Genomic DNA, 22136 nt, shown 5'->3' on the forward strand with positions numbered 1-22136 from the left:
AGAATATAGAAGAATAAAAATATATAGCACATCTTTTAAATGTGCTAATCAAATCTTAATTTCTCAGGCTAAAATTTTAAAAGCACATCCTTTAACTGTACTAAATTTAAAAACACATCTTTTAAATTTGTCACCCCAAAGATTTTAAAAGCACATCTTTTAATTTTAAATAGCACATCTTTTAATGGGCTAATCAAATCTTAATTTCTTAGGCGAAGATCTTTGACGACAAAAATGAGCCATTAACATATACTACACTCCCTGTTTCTGCCCTTGTCTCCCTTAGTTTAGCAGACAAAAGCATCTAGTTCACAAATACCACTTTCCAATTGAAAATAATCCTAGAACTTCCTAAATTACTCTGAGAAAAAACCAAGATTATTACAAAGGCCTATAAAGCTGTATATAATCTAAACTCCTATTCTAGTTATTTATTGCCTTGTAACAAACTACCCCAAAACTTAGTAATTAAAAAATACTCATTGATCTTGATTATGGATCAGCAATCTGGACAGGATGGCTCATCTCTGCTCAACCTGGAGGTATCTGAGAAGTTGCCAATGCTGAGACCTGGCCTAGCATCTGATGCTAACTACTGACCCAGACCTCTGCAAGGAGCTATGTCCACAATGCCCACGTGTCTTTCCACAGGGCTGCATGGTTTCCTCACAGTGTGGTGGCTCCTTTCCAAGGATGGGCATCTCCAAGAGTCAGAGCAGGCAGGGAGCTCTATTACCTTTATAAATCCAACCTGGCCTCAGATGTCTTGCAAAATCAGTTCTGCCACATTCTATTAGATAAGAATCCGTCACTGAGGCCCATGTTCTAAAGTAGCCCATATTTAAGAAACTACTTTACATAGGAAAAATATACAAAATTATATATGAACACATTTTGAAGCCATCACAACACCCGTTATCTATGTGTTCATCTCTTACAAGGCTGTTAGCACTCAGGTTTCTCCGCTATTCCTTGGAATGTCATGAACACTCCCATTTCAGAGCCTCTGAGGCTGTTTCTGTCTGCCTGGAAGCTCCCCACCCCACAGCCTTCTGCTCATTCCATCACACCTTCCAAGTCCTCACTCAAGTGTCACTTTCCCCGCAAGGCTTTTCTGGCCAGTCAACACACCCTAGTCTCTTTCTCTGACTTATTTTTCTACTACCATCTTACATACTCTAAGTACTGCTTATTTATTGTCTTCCTGCTATCAGAATATAAACTCGGTGGAGATTTTTACTTGTTTTACTCACTACAGTACCCTCAGTATCAACAGCTTATCAAGAACTCAGTGGTAGCTCAAAAGCATTTGCTAGGTGAATAAAGAATTATTTCAAAACAATAAAAGTACAATGTTCCTAACAGTCTTATACTGCTTAAATGGTTATTTTATAACTACTCTAATAAAGTAGAAAATAAAAATGAAAACCTGAGTCATACTTTAAGAATTTATCTACAAAACAATGAACTTCAACTACAAATAAATTAACCAAATACATCAAGTATCAAAATTTCACTTTTGAAGAAGCAATAATAATTCTTTTTTTTTTATAGTAGCAATAATAATTCTTAACAACTATGGAAAGTGTACCTTCAGAGCACAAAATATGCAGGCTTCTCCCTGACAAACATGTCCAGTCAGAACCCGCAGGCTTCGTCGGAATACATCCAATTGCCATAGAACCTAAATTAAAGGGAAAAAGACAGTGAGACTGCTCTCCTGTGATAAGACATTTAGATATTTTAAAAACTGCAAAAGGCTAATAAGCACTTTTTTCATTCTCCTACCCAGATATACACAATCATTAGAAACAATAGCAAGTATAAAACTACTACATACATGAGGTGCACACATAAAAGACGGGTTCAGAAGATATTGACTCACATGAAAAACCTTTACAGGCATACAGCAAGGAAAAACAAACACCTCAGTTAAGGATCTGACATGAAGAGGAAATATGGGATATGAAATAAAGGACTTGGAAGAGACAAAAAAGAGGAAGTGATGAGAATACTTGGACACACTGAAATCTAGGGAGGAAATACAACTCAACTTTAAAGGCAGGGTGTACTAAATAGAGGTCAGCATATTCTGCAAGAAAAAAGGGTGTGTGTGGTCCCTAGATACTGAATGAGCGAGTGGGTATCTGTGCAGTATTGGGGTTTAGCATGGAAAGCAGCAGTTAAGAAATAATCTGAAAATATGTGTTGCAATTAGTCTTTAATCACCTGCTACTAAACCACAAGGATAAAGAAAAACAAAACCAAACACCTTATAACTGTTAAAAATCAGTGAATCCAATACCTGAAAATCATTCTGGAAAATGTGAACTCATGTGATAATAATAGTCCTGCTCAATATAATTCTTATATGGATTAAATAATACATAATGATATGTAAAGTGTTTAGAGCAGGGCCCAGCAAATAATTGGCATACAGTGAATACCTATCGCTATTACAACAAACAAGTGACATCTTCAAGTTTCCCTGTATTTGTTAGTCATTTTCTCAAATATATAACTTAAGAATTTCATTTAGGAGCTCTCATTTCCCCCAATTAAAAATGAGATTTTAGTAAAAACTTAGTAGAAAATAACTTGATTTTCACATTTTTTATATATCCAACTTCTCAATAACCAAGGGGCATTTCAGAATTTCTCTTTAAAAATTGCTTTTTTATTCAAGATAATAGCATCTATTGATTTACCATAAATAACCCTCAATTTAGGAAAGTTCTAGGATTATTTTCAATTGGAAAGTGGTATTTGTTTGAACTAGATGCTTTTGTCTGCTGAACTAAGGGAGACAGGGCATTCAGTAATGTTTAGAAATTGTGTTGTACAACATCTCTTATCATAAAAAACACCACCCTGCAATCCATTTCTCCAGCAAAGACGACAATGAACGACAGCAAGACCTCACAGTACTGAGGCCAATGATGCCACTCCGGGCTGCCCGATCTAGTTTGGGTTACTCTTCACTCACCTGGACAACACAGGCAAAGCACTGCTGAGACTACGTTCTCAATAAAGTGAAGATAAATGTCTTACCTACCGCTTAGAGCTGTTCTACAGTTCAACTAAGTATGATGTGTAATGTTCACATAGGTGTCCAATGCACATAACTTTGTTCTAGCCCTGAGAATTCAATGCTATATTAATACGTCAAACCTACTTACTTGTACTGCTTTCCAGATACAAGTTCAAAATATTCAGCTAGCAGGCCACCTTTTATAATCTGTTTATAAAATTAGACAAGTCTTTCAAATGTAACTAACCTGCCTATCATATTGCTTTGGAATTTTGTTTTTTTCTTTAAAATAATTTAAAAAACCAAATATAACTGTAACATTTTCTGAGAGTAGTAAAATTCTGAAGTTACACTGGAACAAACTACAGAAAAATATTCAAAGGGGGCCATGTGTAGATCCATGGTGTTATCTCTGCGCAGTAATTCTAGGAGCATCTTCTGGCCTGTGGTTAAGATGTCTGTATAAACTGATTTGCAAAGCCAATCCTCAGTGATGGAACAATTCAAACAGACTGTATGTTAGAAAAGCTTGATTTCATATTTTAAAATTCAGAATACAAATGTTAATGTGCAATTTGGTGACTTTTAAATACTTCTCTGTACATTACTTATCACAATAATGTAAAACTTATTTTAGCGAATCTCCATTGCAAAATAATTAATTTTAATTATGGTTAATCCTCATCCTATTTCATTTTAAAGTGTTGATTACATTCTACCATCTATTTAAAACAATAAAGTCTATGCTAGCTTTTGGGTGAGTTTCTATGTACTGGTTAATTAGTTTATGCATACTGCAAATCAATACATTTGTACACAAACATTTAATAAAGATACAAATCTCTCACCACATTCCTTACTTCAAGATACTATAACTTAAAAATAATCAAAAAGCATATAAATTCTTTTTTTGATTTATGTTAAATCCCTATTATTTTCATAAGGTTTGCTTTTACTAATTTCATAGAGAATGTATTCCACAAAATATTTCTTAGCAGTTACTTAAAAAAAATTCACCAAGGGCCAGGGATATATAGCTCAGTGGCACAAATGTCTGCCGGGCAAGTATAAGGTCCTGAGTTCAATTCCTGGTACCAAAAAAAAATTATCAAATTGCATATTAACATTTGCATTCTGAATTTTAAAATATGAAATCAAGCTTTTCTGACATAAAGTCTATTTGAGTTGTTCTGTCGCTGAGGACTGGCTTTGCAAATCAGTTTATATGGACATCTTAAGCAGAGGGCAGAAGATGCTCCTAGAGTTACTCTGCGGCAGTACTGCACAGAGATAACACCATGCATCTGCACACAGTCCCCTCTGAATATTCCAGCAAGCTGTATGAGAGAACTATTGAAGAGCAGGGAAAGAAATATTGAAAAGGGTTACAGGAAATAATGCCCAGAGCTCACACTGGCCTATTTCTAGCAGCCAAAGTGGAAAACTTTAAAATTCAGAACAGTGGTTAAAGAGTCTTAAGATAAATTAACCACAGAATAAATACAACTTGTCCTGCCTAGTGAATTTTAAGAATAAAATGATCAAACTGTTTCCAAATAAATTAACCTTGTTTTAAAACAAAGTTCAAGTTTGTTTTTAGGAATATAAAACTCCCTCTAAGGCAACAAGGTAAAATTGCCATCTAATTAAAAACATTACCATGCATTAAAGAAAAAAGGAAACATTGCAACGTTATTTCATACAATTAAGAGGCTAGAAGTAAGACTGAGTAGAGGGCATGAATATTAGGAAGTCTCACAGCAAAACTCTAGAGGTGAAAAATACAACATCTAAGATGAAGAATACGATGAATGGGACTGCACATTGCAAATAAAAAGATTAATGAATTGGAGACAGAAGTAGAAGCTACAGAATATGCAACTGAACAAAAGACAGAAAGAAAAAGAAGAGAGCATTAGCGAGCTATAAGACAATATCAAACAGCCAACTATATACGAAACTGGAGTCATCCAAAGATGTGGAGAGACAAGTTACTTGCAGAAGTAAGAGTTAAGGAGTTTTCCAATTTAATTAAAATTCTAAGCTTATAGAACCAATATCCTCAACAAACCCAAACAAAAGAGACATAAAAAAAAACTATGCCAAGACACATCACAATTACATTACGTTAAAACCTATTTTACTTCAGAGGTAATCTTAAAAGCAGACACAGAAAAACAAGACAGTATACACAGAAGGACAAAGATCATGATAGATTTTTATCAGAAATAATGCAAGCTAGAGAGGAGAGGTAAAATCTTTAAAGTACAGAAAGAAAAATGTCAATTTAGCCCCTCTGAATGTGAAAATACCTTTCAAAGGCAAAAACGAAACACAGATTTTTTTCAGACATACAAAAGATGAAAGAATTCATCATCAATAGACCAGTAGAAAGATACGAAAAGCAGAAAAAAAGGATGCAAGATGGAAATGTAGATCTATAAACAACAGTGATTAGCACATACAGAACTATACAGAAAAGTACAGTCTTCATAGTAAAGCTCGATGCAATGTTTATTTAAATTTTAAAAAACACCATCCTAGTAATTTTCTACTTTCTTCACTATGAAAAAAGTTCCCTTACTCAGAATTTTCTCTTGTAATATGCTTTTTGTCTCCCTGCATTATGGACAGTATTTCCAAAGCTAAAGAGATAGAAACAGAGGGAAAAACGTAAAAGTGAAAAAGAGTAATAAAAGATCTGATATGATAGAAGCCCTTTCTTATAGCCTGATTCAATCAAAGGTATTTAATTCCAAGTCTTATGGTACTTTATATTTTCTTACATATAGTGACATTAAATATATTCTTTTTTCATAACACAATACCAGTGCAATCCCTGAGGCACTGATTGCTATATAAATATCCAAAGTAAATTAGAATCAATGCTTTTCCTTATACCTGGTGGCTCAGTTCACTAACTTAATTTGTTCTACAATTTTGGAAAAGAGGTCATGTTTGTGTCTGTGCAGGATACATGGCCATGGCTGTGTTCATCATCCAACGCAGAGTTTGCAACGAAAACAAAATTTTGCCAAATGCTTCTGTTTATGAGCCAAACAGAAAGTGTTCATGAACCAAGGTATCACTGTACCCATTACTTCTCTTTCCCTGGGTGAGTTCAAGAACTTTCAGGTATGACCTCTGGCCCAAGAAGAGAGCAACCGAGATGTCTGAGCACTTGATGTACTCCAGATGTGTTCATTTCTCAAATACATTGAGCAATATTTCTCTGTCTCCTCTCAGTTTTTAGGAGTAGAAAAATTCTACAATTGCCAGAGAAACACCATATTACACAGAAGAAAAGCTATTCAACTAAAGCAGAAAAATAGGTTAAAACATATTAACTAAAAGAATTTTAGCAAAAGAGCAAATGGATTAACCTTCAATCTAATCAAAAGAAGGTACTCCAATGATAATTACAGGGGTGACTTACGGGGCACAGTGACAGGTGAAAGGAGTGTGAGCACTGCAATTAAAAATAATTATTATTCTGGATTCTTATTTCAAACTAAGGGGTTTGCTTCATGTTGTTCTATCTACTAAGCATTACACCAGAGTTTTGATTTATGTAACTGTTTTTGCTTTTCCAAAGGAGAAGGGATTGTTACCGAGTAAAAGGTTTCCATACTTTAGAAACATTCTTAATTTACCAAATATTTAAGTAAAAATGTTCTCATATCACATCTCATACATCATCCTGTCAGTGAAAACACCATTTCCATTTCTTACAAAAACTAGAATGCCCAGCCAAGATGCTTTCGTTCCCATTAAAGGTGATATTAAAAATTATTCCGGTTAATAACTTTGTTCATAGTTTAGTAATTAAAGAAGCATTAAATAAGGTACTTCCTGAAAAATGATTTTTAAATAATGTAGTAAGTAATTATGGTCTCACCTGTACAGCACTATTAAGAAAGCAGCTGTTTTGTCCCGGTTCATTTAACAATCCTTTGGTAGGGGCTAACGATAGCATACTTCCAGGTTGGTAAGCTTTTCCAAGGTTGCCACCAGGTTTCCGTAAGAATTTCACCCAGGCCATGTTCAAACAACTTTGTCTGCATTAACGCTAAGAACTGTACACTTATGTTATACTTCTGATGATAACACGGATGATGTCTTGAATTCGCCACTTAAATTCACAATAGTCTGTTATAAGAATGTGAGTTTCCAAGTCCATATCTTTTCTAATGCTATAAATTTGTGAGAACTTCAACAAATAAAAGTGGGATAAATAAACGTTGAAGGTCTGTGAGCTTCAAAGCTTAAATAAGGCCTTAAAGATTTTTATGAATTAAATTTTACAGGAGAGTTGTACACATTAAGATGAAGAAGACTTTTTTAAACAGCAGAAAACAGCATCAATGAACAAATCTTTCATGGACAAGTCAGTTGTCTTGCTGGATGAGAGAACACAAATGGATGATAGAAAAAGGTGCAGACTTGGAATCTGGCATGATTCCTTTGTCACTTCTTTTCTTTATGCTTTTTTAATAAAAAAGAATGCTGTTTCTTTCCCAGGTGAAGTTATCCATATGTCATATCAATGTGACCTCAAAGTAAATCTGTAAGAAAAGAAAAGAAATGTTTAAAAATAAAGCTAGTTAGGAAAATCTCTATTTTACAATTTGAACACCAATATTGCCTATAGAACTAAAACATCATTAAAAACGGATTCGAACTGGTAATATTCTAAGATATCAAAATGAAAACATTTCATCACTTAACTTCTTTTGGATGTTAACATGACATTAATCACTTTCTACCCAAATTTTAGTGTTCAAAGGGTTCATAAGGAAAATATTCTACAAAAAAAGAAACCTAGAATTAAATTAGGTCTCAGGTTGTATCTTGTACCTGTCAACCTAAATTGCTTTATTAAACAGATAGCATATATGTACATATAGTACAGACTATATTATCTACCTTACATACATAATCATATTTTTCCAAGAAAGTTGGTAGATTTTATGTAAATTAACATACATAACTCCAAAGAAACCTTTGATAAACAGATCTTAGTGAATTAAAGTAAATCCCCATGTTTTCAAAAATGTATGCTTCTGACTTAATGGATTTCATATGTTAAATTTCTGAATTAAAAATAATCAAATATTACTATCAAAGTTTTATTTTATCAACTGAATCTTGTTCCTGCATTCTTTCATTCAACAAATACTTACTGAGCGTTCGTTTACCTACCAGGCACTGGAATTGACATAATGGGGAAAATCAGACAATGCCATCTACCCTGATACTGTACTATACTGTAGAGTGAACTAGGAGGGCTACATGCTAAGTGCTAACAGAAAAACAATGTAAGGAAGCAGGGTGGGAAATAAACACATTGTCTGATCTTCTTCACTTTTCAGTAGGACACAGTCAGGGAAGGCCTCACCGAGAAGGCTGCATTTGCACCAAGATTTGAAGGAGGTAAAGAAACCAAGTGAGGGAACGAACTCCAGGTAGACTGAACAGTATCTTCAAATATACTGAAACTGGTGCACACTTGGCATCCTGGAGGAACAGTAAGAAGCCCAGTGTGGCAAGGGAAACTCAGTAAGGAGCGCGGTAGGTGAAATGGAAGCACAAGAAAGAGACAGATTACACAGGGTTTTGCAAAGCCTTTGGCTTTAAACTCTGGCTTGAAAAGTTACTGAGTACCATTTTCACAGCACAGAAAGACAAGAGAATAGCACGGGGCAGTTCAATATCACTGGTCATATACAAGATAGCAAACCACTACACAACAAAGAAGAAAAGGACGAGTATCTAAAAAAATTAAAGCCTTTTTTTAGGCCTACTCTCTGATGAGAACTTCTTTACCTTGAAAATGAGGGTAACAACTGTTAATGAAGGTTAAGTATTCTGAGAATTATAAAACACTGGTAGTTATTTTCTTCTGCTTTAATCACCAGTTCACACCCACCTCTCAATCTTTCTCCCATCCTTCCCCAGAGGGACCTCAGGCCTTTTGCCCAAATGACTGTATACTGGAGAAAGAGGAATGATCAGACATTTTGGGAACTACTGGACACTGGTTCTGAACCAACACTGATTCCAGGGGATCCAAAACGTCATTGTGGCCCTCCAGTAAGACTAAGGGCCTATGGAGGTCAGGTGATCAGTGGAGTTTTAGCAAAGATCTGACTCACAGTAGTCCAGTACATCCTCAAATGCATCCCATAGTCATTTCCCCTCTTCCAAAATGCATAATTGGGATAGATGTACTCAGTACTTGGCAGAATCCTCACATTGGTTCCTTAACCTGTGGTGTGAGGACTATTATGGTCGGAAAGGCCAAATGGAAGCCATTAGAGTTGCCCCTGCCTGGTAAAATAGTAAACCAAAAGCAGTATCGCACATTGCTGGAGGGATCCCAGAGACTAGTGCCACCATAAAGGACTTGAAGGATGCAAGGGTGGTTGTCCTCACATTTCCTTTTAATTCTCCCATTTAGCCTGGGAGAAGACAGATGGGTCTTGGAGCTCAATAGTAGATTACCATAAAATGAATCAAGTCACCAGTGACTCCCATTGCAGCTGTGGTACCAGATGTGGTCTCCTTGCTTAGACAAACACATTTCCTGGTACTTAGTGTACAACTACTGATTTGGCAAATGCCTTCTTCTCCATACCTATCCAGAAATAATGTGCTTTCAGCTGGCAAGGCCAGCAAAATACCTTCACTGTCTCAGCTCAGGGCTATATTAACTTGCTAACCCTGTGTCACAACTTAGTTCAAGGAATCTTGATCACTTTTCTCTCCCACATATCACACTGGTCCATTACATTGATGATGTTACACTGATTTGGGGCAAGTGAGCAAGAGGCAGCAACCACTCTGGATTTGTTATTAAGCACCTGTGAGCCAGAAGACGGGAAACAAATCCAACAAAAACTGAAAGGTCCTTTACCTCAGTGAAATTTCTGAGTCCAGTGGTGTAGGGTGTGTAGACATATTCCTTCTATGATAAAAGATAAATTGTTGCATCTTCTTCCCCTACAACCAAAAAAGAGGTACAATGCCTAGTGGGCCTATTTGGATTTTGGATGCAACACATTCCTCACTTAGGTGTCTTATTCCAGCCCATTTACTAAGTGACTTGGAAAGCTGCTAGTTTTGAGTGGGCCCCAGAATAAGAAAAAGCTCTGCAACAGGTCCAGGCTGTTGTGCAGGCTGCTTGCCCACTGCAGCCATATGCTCCAGCAGATCCAACGGTACTTGAAGTATCAGTGGCAAGCAGAGATGTTGTGTGCAGTCTCTGGCAGGCCCCCATAGGTGAATTGCAGCATAGGTCTTTAGGAGTCTGAGCAAGGCTCTGCTATCATCTGCGGGCAACTACTCTCCCTCTGAAAAACACCGCTTGGACTGCTACTGGGTCTTAGTGTAAACGGAATGACTGACCATGGAACACCAGGTCACCATGCAACCTGAGCTGCCTATCATAACCTGGGTATTATCTGATCCACCAAGTCATAAGGTTGGACATGCACAGCAAGAGTCTATCATTAAATGGAAATGGTGTATTTGTCATTGAGCCAGGGAAGATCCAGAGGGTACAAGGAAATTACATGAGGAAGCTGCCCAGATACCTATGGCTCCTATGCCTGCTATACTCTCTTTTGTTTCTCAGCACGCACATATCGCTTTGTGGGGTGTACCATATGATCACCTGGGCCTGGTTTATGGATGGTTCTACATGTTATGCAGGCACCACCCACAAGTGGACAGCTACAGCTTTGTAACTCCTTTCCAGGACACCCTTGAAGGACAGTAGTGAGGGCAATCATCACAGAGGGCAGAACTGTGGGTAGGGAACTTGGTAGTACATTTTGCCAGGAAGGAGAAATGGCCAAACGTGCGACTGTACAGTGATTCATGGGCTACAGCAAATCATCTGGCCAGATGGTCAGGAACTTAGAAAGAACATAACTGGAAAACTGGTGACAAATATATTTGGGAAGAAGTATGTGGACAGACATTCCCATATGGGCAAAGGATATAAAAATATCTGCTTCCCATGTAAATGCTCACCAAATGGCAACCTCAGCAGAATAGGACTTTAATAATCAAGTGGATAAGACAAGAGGAATACAGAATGGGTATTCTAAATACCAGCTACTACCCCATTATCAGCTACAGAAAAGAGGACTGTAATTGTATTTTTTCTCTCCTAATGTGTTTTTAATGTAATATAAGTTGACACACCTAATACTGGTTCTTACGGACTGTTAAACCTTTGTTATAATGTTCAAGTTATGAAATAAGAGTAAGCATCACCCAAAGAAAACTTACCTTCTATTCTGGGAAGGGAATTAGTGCATTTCTGTTGTACATAGGATACATGTAATACATTAGGCATAATTATGAGCATGTCTTTGTATCTGCAGACTGGTTTAAAGAAATGTGTCTGCCTGTCAAGTTGATAAGGGGTGGATTGTAATGGTTGATTACGTCAACTTGAGAAGTCTGAAGCTTAACTAAATTAGCTCAGCAATTCTACACCCTATGCGGACCCATCCTGGGCCAGCTCTTCACCCTATGGCAGCTCATTGCCCAGATGATATAAAGAGGAAATGAGGAAGGACAGACTGACTTCTATGCTTTGGAGGAGCTCCAGTTTTCACCTTCAGCTTGGATATCATCTCCTGTGTTCTAGCACAGACTCTGGATTCCACCTCAGATCCTTCAGCCTTCCAGCATAGACTCTTCAACCTTCTATCACAGATCCATCAGCCTCCTGATGGGACACTGCAATGAACTCTAGACCTTGGACTGAAAGCTTCAGTCTCCAGTGTGTAGACACCCTGTGCACAATTCCTCCTCCAATTCTACGGGTGACCATCATAAACCAATCTTGCAATTTCTTACACATCTGTGTATCTTGTGTTATATTTGTTTCTCTAGTAAAACACTGGCTGATACACTTGCCAACTGAAGATGTGTAGATTTTTTAAAAAAATAATAGTATTAATATTAAAGAAGAAATCCAAAGGTCAAGTTAACTAGCAAATAACAAGAGAGGATGAAGACAGTATCAGCAAGTAATAAATTCAAGTCAAGAAATCATGTAAAGCACTAAAAAAGAAAGACACAGAAAACATAAACACGTTTTAGGAGCAAAGAGGCATGGATAAAACTTAAAACTGTCAATCAAGATACTTACAAAGACAAGAAACAAAGTAAACTGAGTAAATATAAAGAATTAAAAATTAGACTGAGGATACTGCTCAGTGGCTGAGAGCTTTACACAAGGTCCTGAGCTCGATCCCCGGTACCAGCAAAAAAAAAAAAAAAAAAAAGTTACTTCCCAGAATTAGGTGGAAAAAGTCAAAGCAAACAAATAATTTAAAATCTAAACAATGTGGGGAAGAACAGAAGGTCAAAAATTGTCAAATGTTAAACAAGAAGGTAAATCCAAAACTAAGTTTTTGTTTTTTTTTTTACAAAAAACAGTACAATGGATATAATTTTCACAAGCCTGATGAAAGAAAATAGAGGAAAATAAACACTAATTAAATTGGTAAAGGATAAATGATCACAGATAAAACAGCAGCCAAAAACTGGAAAAGTATGTCATGTAAGTTTTATAGAAATAACTTGGAAAATCTAAAGGAACCACTAACTTCCTAGCAAAATATAAATTACTAACAATAACCAAAGAAAAAGTGTAGAACTTCAGAAAAACTTACTAGTTGAGGAGAAAATGACAGAGATAGATGTCCTCCAACTGAAAATAATCTCTGGAGCAGACAGATTCAATGTTAAATTTTTATCTGAACTTCAAAGAACTTTTAATTTCAGTGTTAAATTATTGTAGGCCACAGTGAAAATGAAATACAAAGTAACCCCAAATCAGTTCAGGGAACTAACATAACCTTAATATCAAAACACATAAACCACAGACCAATGGGACATATTATAGATGCAAAAAAATTATAAAATACTAGCAAATAAAACCTACCAATGCATCAAGAGAATAATACGCTATTGAAAAAGTAATGACAAGTAGAGTTTATTCCAAAAATGCAAATGTGATCCTATATTAATTCCTATGTAATAAATACAGAAATTATTTTATATATAGAAACATAGAATTCTACATAGAATATATATATAATCCTATATACAGAACTCTCTATATAAAAATTATTCTACACTATATTTGGGAGCTTGTGCAAAAGGAGCTAACACAGCACTGTTCATAATAGCCCAAAGACCGAAGCAACTCAAACGTTCTTTAACTGATGGATGATGAACAGATACATAAAATGCAACACACACACAAAGAGGAATATTATTTACCTATAAAAATGAAGTACTATCATATGCTATAATGTGGATCGGTACTGAAAACATTACGATAAGTGAAAGAAACCAGTCACAAAAGACCATGTACTATATTATCCACCATATAAAATTCTACAACCAGAAAATCCAGACCGTATATTCATGATTATTAAGGACTGGAGAAGTGGGGGTTGTGGGGCTGTAAGGCAAGTAACAGCTAAAAGGTAAAGGGTTTCTTTTAGAGGCCATGAAGATGTTCTAAAATTACAGTAATGAATCCTATGAAAATATTCATAACCACTGCATTGTACACTTTAAATGAGTGAATTATATGGTAAATTATATTTCAATAAAGAGGTTTAAGAAAAAAAGCAGGCCTGAGTTTGCTATCCTTAGAATGGCCTGCTCCTAAGGTTGACCTCTGAGGGCTTACAATTTTGGAAGGCTGTGACAACCCTAACTGATGGTGTGTCATTGTAGCTACACTTGTAACACTACGATTTCTCCTGAACATCCTTTTCCTTCAGGAGGCCTAGAATGCTGGAATGCCTATGTGACTATTCCCGCAGTGGAAATGCTGGGCACGGGGTCTCCAGAGAGCTTTCAGAGGACAACATTTCACATGCATCGTACAATTCACTGGGGGCGGTTTCAGTGTGTCTTGTGTGATTTCACTGGTAGAAGGCTACTGGCAGTTCATGTTAAGACTGTTGATTTTGCTTTATACCCTATCAGTGCAATAAATCACAAGGAGTGCAACTATCTGCTGCACTCTGAACCCTCCCAGAGAATGACCAACAATGTGGCAGGAGGAGGGCTCTTCAACCGGAGGCATGGCAGTCAGAGTTACCCGGTTTCCACCAGAGTGGCAAAACTTTCAAAGTAACACTGTTGGTGGGAATAAAAGGAAAACGTTTCTTTCTTCTACTGCTAGCTAATGCAGAAAAGTAATTATAATATTATATGCTCTGGCAATCTATCAACCTAGCAACAACTACTAAAATTCAAAACGTAAGCATACTTTAACCCCAGATATGCAACAATGAAAATTTATCCTCCCAAAATAAAAACAGTACTTTACTGAGATATAATTAGGTAGTAGCAGCAAATAACAAAGCATACAAAGTGAATGTCCACTGGTATGGACATATTTGCATAAAGGGGGTTTGTCATACGTTTCTGTAATTGCAGGTTGAGGTTGCCTCTGCGCATCCATTCTCTACATGAGGTGAATTTTCTTCTATCAAAGCAGGGCTTAGACTCACCAGTTTGCAGTGCCCTGAGGCCTCCTCCGTGTTCCTCAGTGAGGCCGATCCAGATATCTATCCTATACAAATGCTTCCTAGTGACCACTTCTTTCCTCATGGCTGGTAGTGAATATAACAACTTGCCTTGCCTCCTGACCCCTACACTCTAAATGGGCTGCACAGCAAGGCACAGCAGTCACCTCTCAATCACAGCGTGACTGCAAGGAACCTACACCAGACTGCTGTCAACTATGAAAAACCCTCCTGCTTAATACCCTGGGCCCCAGGAAAGGCTTAGATCCTCAGGTCCCATGCTTTCTCCCATGCTCCCCACCGACTGGCTGAGTGTGCACGCCCTGGGTGGCACCCCTCTTTCCTGTTGGCACCATCAGGCATGCTGACCTCCGTGGGTCTGTAATAAACCGCTCCTGTCACCTGATATGTGCAGGTGACTTGCCGCACCTGTGTCTCACTTGTCTAACACACCCAAACCTGACTTTCTTCCTTGTTAGGGGCCTCACAGAGAACAGCCACCTAGGTACGGATAAACTAGACATGGGTCAGACAAACCACAGGTGTCTGCCAGGATAAACACATTTCCAGTGGGAAGGATACTTGATCACCTGGTCACAAGTCTTGGACAGTGAGGCTGAGGTTGTATACCAGGATAAAAACAGAGACAGAGACAGGGACAGGGACAGAGAGACAGCACTCAACAAAATCAGAGGAAAACAGAGAGGTGTTTTGTGTACAAATGTAACATGTAGAAACCTAATATGATCCTGTTTTAATAAAAACAATGTATATTTGAAAATATACGCTTTTATGATCCCCTGAGCAATTACATGGGTATCTGAAATGAGGTTGGACAGTCCAACAAGAAAATGAAAGGGAAAAGCCTACACACACACAAAATCAACTACAATATGCATACTAGTCACATTTATGCTATACAGTTATGTGTATGTGTGTATGTACACACACATAAATGTAAAAATAAAACAAAGAAAGATATACCAAGAAATATAAACCCAAAGAAACAATGTAGCAATTTTAAGGTGAGTTAAATTGATTAAAAGTGAATATTAAGGTGTAAAAAACATAAATTTATAAAGTTACAATAAAAAAGTAGTACACCAAAAATTATATATTACTTCACAGCACTCCTAGAACGAATGCAAAAATCAAATTATTACAAAAAGAAACCTCAGTAAAGTCAATATCAAACAGTATCATACAGCATTGCCTATAAGATGAATTAAAAGCAAAGACTTAACACTTCAGTTAAAAAGAAAAACATAGGAGAAGTTATTAAACATATATTAACATATTAAAGCTTTTTTTTCTTTTGTCTTTGTGAGACAGGGTCTTACTATGCAGTTCAGGCTGGCCTTGAGCTCACTTTGTAGCCCAGGTTAGTCTCAAATTCAAAATGATCCTCCTGCCTCAGCCTCCCAAGTGCTGGGATTATAGATGTGCGCCACCATACCCAGTTAATATTAAAGCTTATAAAAAACTGCTAAAATACAATGTAAAGTAAATTTAAAGTTTTCAACATAAAGGGAAGCCAGAGACTGAATATAAACTAGTCTAATTGAAAGGACCATAAAAATAAGAAAACAAACCCCCTTTTTCGGGGGGGGGGGGATTTGCTACAATAACTCTTAACAGAGAATGACTAAGACATAAAACATACAAGGAATTCCTTCAGATCAAGACAAAAATGTATAACTGAAAAACAGACATGCTACAGCCTGTCAATACAATGGAGAAAATTAAATGGCTAAAAAATGCATACCTCAATCTCAGAAAATGAAAATGTAATAGCACTTTCTCTCCATCAAGCGTGCAATAATTACAGCATTACTGTGAGGCTGTTGTGTGGGAAAATGAGAACAGTAATGGTGGGACAGTAAACTAAGGTAGTCTTTCTGCAGCAGAATCTCCTGAGGAGACTTACTGAGTGCTAGCACTCCATAGCATTAAGAATATGCATAAAAGCTAGAACTCTATCTGTCGGCAAAGGACTTCTCTCCCAGGCCCATGAGGAGGTGATACCCATTTTCTGAGGTCACAAAGAAGTAGCTACCTAGATGTGGGCTCCTAGTACACTAAGCAAAATGTGAAGTACAGAAAGATTGAACTGGGCAGTGTCAGAAATACTAGGCTCCTTTTACACACAGAAATATACATGTGAAATAAAAAGCAAATGATATTTATAGCATCCTATCTCTTTTATAAATTGGTAACACACACTCATCACTAAGTAGTTCAAAGAGTTTGTAAATACAAACATGAATAGTGGATTCGAGGGTCTTCTGTTAAATATGTACAAGTCTGAGCCTTTGGCAGAGGACAAACTAAGAAGGAAGGGGAGGAGGTGGCTCTATGGAGACTGATAAGTGATTCATAATCCGATGATTCTGATGAACTCAATCACGGGCTGTTGAGTACAAAGAAGAAAAGGACAAAATATGTGGACATGTAAAGTCAGAGCTGCGCATATAGTAGCATATGATCAAGTGTGGAAGCAGAGATGGCCTTTTTTGGAAGAGGTCACATCTTACATATTGAAAAATGAGTGCAGCTTGTCTGTGTGTGTGTGTGTGTGTGTGTGTGCGTGTGTGTGTGTGTAGGGAGGCCAAGATGTTTAGGAAACGAGAGGACAAAAGAAACCACGTGTTATAAAGTACAAGGGCCATATGGCTGGTCTTGAAGGTCACTTATGATATTTACCCTGTACCTCAGAGGTGGTGAAAAGCTTTATTGGTTTTAAGCAGGGAAATAACAATCAGAGTTGTGCTTTAAATAGACTACGGCAGTGAGTAAGATTATTTGAGGCAAATGACTCTGCACTTAAAAGTGGCAAACCCTCAGGAGGCTGGTGAACGAAGGTAGAAGAGAGATGACATGGTTCTGGACAAGGGCAGAAGCCGCAGGAATAAGGGATGAACACCTCTTTCAGAAGTCATCCAAATCTATGCAGTGGAGAAGAAAGTTCCCAAGTTCCCTACTGGAAAAAGAATGGTGGCATTAACTCAGTACATACAGAGTGAGCTGGTTTCAGAGAAACATTCATTTCCATTCCAGACAAAATGAATCACTTTCTACAAAACCTCAGGGTGAGAGGGCTAGTAAACATTTAGATAAGCTAATTCTGGCAGAGTGAATATACTGGATTTGGAAGTTGTGAACATATAGAAACATAATAAGCCAGCCAAATGTGGTGCACACCCGTAAGCCCAGCATCCTGGAAGCCTGGGGTAAGAGGACTGCAACCTTCTGTCTCAAAATTTAAAATTTTTAAAAGGAGTGGGCATATAGCTCAGTGCGAAGGCCCAGGGTAAAATTCCCAGAATCATTAAAAAAAAAAAAAGTAATAGATGAAAAACAGCAAATGTGTAAGTGAGGTAAATAGTGAGTTGAAAGAAGAAATCAGGAATACCAGGTTTATGGTAAAAAATATTATACTGGAGCCAAAAGGAGAAAAGTATTTTAGTCCTTATTTTACTTAATAACACAATAAATAGATACACACACCATAATCATCTATGTTGTGCACAAATGCTGCTATATCTGACAGAAGTCTAGGACGGAAGCTGCTCAGACCACCCCGTTTGGTGATTTCCAGGTACAATATCTGGTTAGCAACACAGAAAGCTGCCCAGAGGATTCAAACTCTAAGGGAAGGTCCAGAGGTGCAGCTAGTAATTAACTCCTTCCTCCCTGGCATTGAACTAAATCTCCTCATACACACAACTGCTGCTTTCCTCTTTCTTCAGTTTCATACTTTCTTCTATTTTGCTTATACTTTTGTCTATTTATTAATCAATAAGACAAAAATTGAACAATTCAGAAGTCATTAGTACCAATTTAATTTCCAAATCAGTATTTTTATATCAAGGAAGCTTTTCTAAGGTGTAATGTACATCTGGTAAATTTACCCCTCTGGCGTACAGATCAATGAATTTCGACAAACAAAAACAGCCAATCATTCCCACAACCAAGCACCTGCACCACCTTGAAAAGCATACTCCTGCCTCGTCACAGTCGATACCTTCCCCCATGGGCAGGCAGAATTCTACAATGCACGCACCCCTGGCCCCAGATTACATATGCTATTCCTTGGGGGCTATAAATACGACAAGATAGCAATATGGTATTGTCGATATGCTATGTTACATGGCACAGTTGACCTTAACATTTGGAGATTATTCAGTTGAGCCTAATCTAACCATGCGAGCCCTTAAAAGCAGACTGCTTTCTCTAGCTGGCGGCAGGAAAAAGTCAGAGGCTTTCACTTTTGAAGGATGATGAGGACGACTCAGGGTGCCACTGATGCTCTGAAGATGGGCAGGGCCACATGAGAAGGAATGAGGAAGGCCTTTAGGACAAGAGAAGAGATGCCGCTTGATAGCAAGCACAGAAATAAGCCCTAGTCCTAAAAGGAAATGAATGTGCCCAAAAACAAGTATGGAGGCAGAGTCTTCCCTTGGGCCTCCACACAGATAAGAAGCTAGCACATTTGACATGTTGACCTCAGTCTGGTGAGACCCAGAGGAGCTCGTCTGGACTGCTGCCCTACTGAAACTATGCAGGAACAAGCAGGTATTATTCCAAACAGTGAAATTTGCAGTAATTTGTACACAGTGACAGAAAACTAATACATTCAGCCCCAACAAACACCTATCTGCTTTCTGTCTCTATCATTTCAATTTTTTCCAAACAAATAAACTCACATAATCTTGTATGCATACTTGGGGTAATATTTATGAGTTTTGCCAATTTACTGCATCAATCAGCAGCTGTTCCTTTTTACTACTGAGTAATATTCTTTGGGTAGATGTATCAAAATGTATTCATTTACTAGGAGAAGCATTTTGCTTGTTTCCAGTTAGGGGTTATTATAAATAAAATAACTATGAACATTCAAATCCAAGTCTCTCTGTAGACATGTTTTCACTTCTTTTAGGTAAATACCTATGAATGGGGCTGCAGGGTTGTATGGTTTCTTCTACAACTGATTTTATAAGAAACTGCAAAGCCCCTTCCAAAATTTTCCATACTATACAATTCTTAATGCCTGCCACTCACATGTGAGTTACGACTACTCTACCTCTTCACACAATTGTTATTGTTAATCTTTGTAACTGAAGCTATTCAGGTGAGTATGTAGCAGTATCATATTATGGCTGTGATGTACCTTTCCATAAAGCTATTCATGTGGAGCAGCTATGCACATGCTTATGTACCACTCATCTTTTTCCGAGAAGTACAAGTTCAAATTTTCTATTCATTATTTCATTGGTTGTACATCTTGTTGACCTTTAAGAGTTCTCTAATTTTGAGGAAATGGTTTTAATTTTGATGAAGTTTAATTTTTCATTTAAAAAATTTTATGGGTTGTGACTTTTTTGTGTAAGAACCTTTGTCATTCATATGCTACCATTATGTGTCTTATTAGCAAAAGTACCTAAGAACTTATGTTAGGTGACTAGATAGCAAGCAGAGGAGATATAGTAAGTTGAAGTAATACAAAAGAAATCTTTTGTCACAGAAGTATCTTCATTTTTATAAAGTTGAAGGATTATAATAAGGGAAATATAGGTAAAGAATATATAGTCTGTGACATATAAAGGCCATTCTATAAGTTCAGGAATTGGAGAACATTATATTAGAAAACTTGTAAAACAAAGACAAAAAGTACAATAACAAAGAAAAATATTGTACCACTTCCAACAAGAACATTAGGGTTTAAGTAACTGTCACTGTTTTAAAAATGTTTTGCTCCATTTCTTTGTGTCCAGTAAATATCTGTACTGTATTTTGTGTTGCTTTTACCTACTTACTAGTTCCCACTGGTCACTAACTAGAGACAGAACACATGTGAACCCAGAACGTAGCATGAGCACTGACACAAATGTCTCACAGCAAACGATCTAGGGCAGTCTCCTGTGTGTGTGTGTGTGTGTGTGTGTGTGTGTTTGTGTGTGTTCCTTCCTTGCATCCCATGCCATAGCTTGGCCACAAAGAGGTCTGCTCTGAGATTTTGAAGTACTTTAGGTTGGTGATTACAAAACACAAGGCTGGGGACATTTTTGTACTTCCCTCCAAGTTTCTGGTTGTATGGAGTAGAATACAGAGCTTTAAAATATCCTCAACAAGGGCTATGGGAATGACTGAAGCTTGGAATATTCTGTCTAAGCTCACACTTCTGTGAGGTTAGCATCTAGACCATCTCATTGATCTTCCAGTTAAAGAAACTATTTCTCCCAGAGTCATCTGCAAATTTTACAACTGCTTCTTCCTATGTAATTCAGTGTAGATTTCAGTAAGGAGAGTTTTCTACACACATGGATACAAGCTCATCAGTTTGGAAGTGTTTTATTTCTTTAAAGAATAATTAATACTGTGCATATAATAAAAATGAGAAGGGCAGATTTTGGCAAGCATAGAAGAAGCCAAAAGAAGAGGAAAGACTGTAATCCACTTTTTACAATTACAATCTCCAAAGAAAATTATTTCAAAGCAGGAATAACCTAACATTTCCCTGCAATGACAAAGTCCACAATGAACTCTGCTTTGCCTACACTTTCTTCCCTTCTTAGCTGATGGCAGCTTCATCTTTCCAGTTATTCAGAACAAACGTGTGGGTGTTACCTTCGACACTTCTATCTCAGTCAAAACCCAACCTCTTCACCTCCCTGGTACAATCCTGGTATTAGGCATCATTATATTTTATCCAAACTGCTAGATTAGCCACCTTATTCTCTCTCGGCTTTTACCCTTGCCTGGCAGCTTACAGTCTACCCTCAAGTGGAGCCCAGGAGATCCTCCCCAAATTAAATCACATCATTCCTCTGCTCCTAACTTTGCTATGGGTCTTTATTACACCCAGATTAAGAATGTATTTATAGAGGCCTACCAGACTCTTGACTTAAACTAAGCAGGTTGCTATAACTAAATATCTTACTTTAAGTCATTTATGAATAGAAATGTATTGTTCACAGTTCTGGAGGGCAGAAAATCCAAGATAAAAGTGCCTAGTGAAGGCTCAAACGCTGCTGCAAAGATGGTGTCTTCTCGCAGTACCCTGTTATTGTTTCAGAGAACAAAAAGCTCCCTGAAGCCTCTTTCACAAAGGCACTATTATTATTCACAAGGGTTTTACCTTTATGACGGAATCACTCCCCAAAGCCCTACCTTTTAAGGCTATTAAAGTGAGAATTAGGCATCAATGTTTGAATTTTAGGGAGTTACAAACCTTCACAAAATTTTGGTCCTATGCTGTCTGCCTATTGCCCTCACCTCTCTAACCTCACCTCACCTCTACGTGAACTTCTGCTCTCTCCATTCCATGCATACTTCCCCCAAACCTCTTCTTGGTCATTCCTGAACACACACCATGCAAACTTGATCTTTATAGCCTTTGCAATGGTTATTCTCATCTGGAATGTATTTATCCTGATACATTCATGGCCTTGCTTCCCTCCCTTCATGATTACTTTGTGAAAGAAGGAAAGAAAGAAGGAAGGAAGGAAGGAAGGAAGGAAGGAAGGAAGGAA

At 37.4% G+C, this 22136-nt stretch overlaps 1 protein-coding gene across 3 annotated transcripts in view; it reads right to left on the minus strand.

Annotated features, from left to right (window-relative positions):
* Nucleotides 1-22136, minus strand: part of Usp53 (ubiquitin specific peptidase 53) — a 65574-nt gene that overhangs the window by 38145 nt on the left and 5293 nt on the right. For 2 of the 3 annotated variants that reach the window (XM_013515269.1, XM_013515270.1), the window contains 2 exons: nt 6930-7596; nt 1592-1684 (listed from right to left, as the gene is read on the minus strand). In XM_013515269.1, coding sequence (XP_013370723.1) covers nt 1592-1684; nt 6930-7073 — 237 coding nt within the window. In that variant the 5' untranslated portion in view covers nt 7074-7596. Of the gene's footprint in view, nt 1-1591; nt 1685-6929; nt 7597-9947; nt 10020-22136 lie in introns of those variants that run through there. The other variant, XM_013515271.1, reaches the window with a different exon arrangement.

Source organism: Chinchilla lanigera, unplaced genomic scaffold, assembly GCF_000276665.1.
Source record: "Chinchilla lanigera isolate Chin_1 unplaced genomic scaffold, ChiLan1.0 scaffold00027, whole genome shotgun sequence".
NCBI classification, from domain to species: Eukaryota; Metazoa; Chordata; class Mammalia; order Rodentia; family Chinchillidae; genus Chinchilla; species Chinchilla lanigera.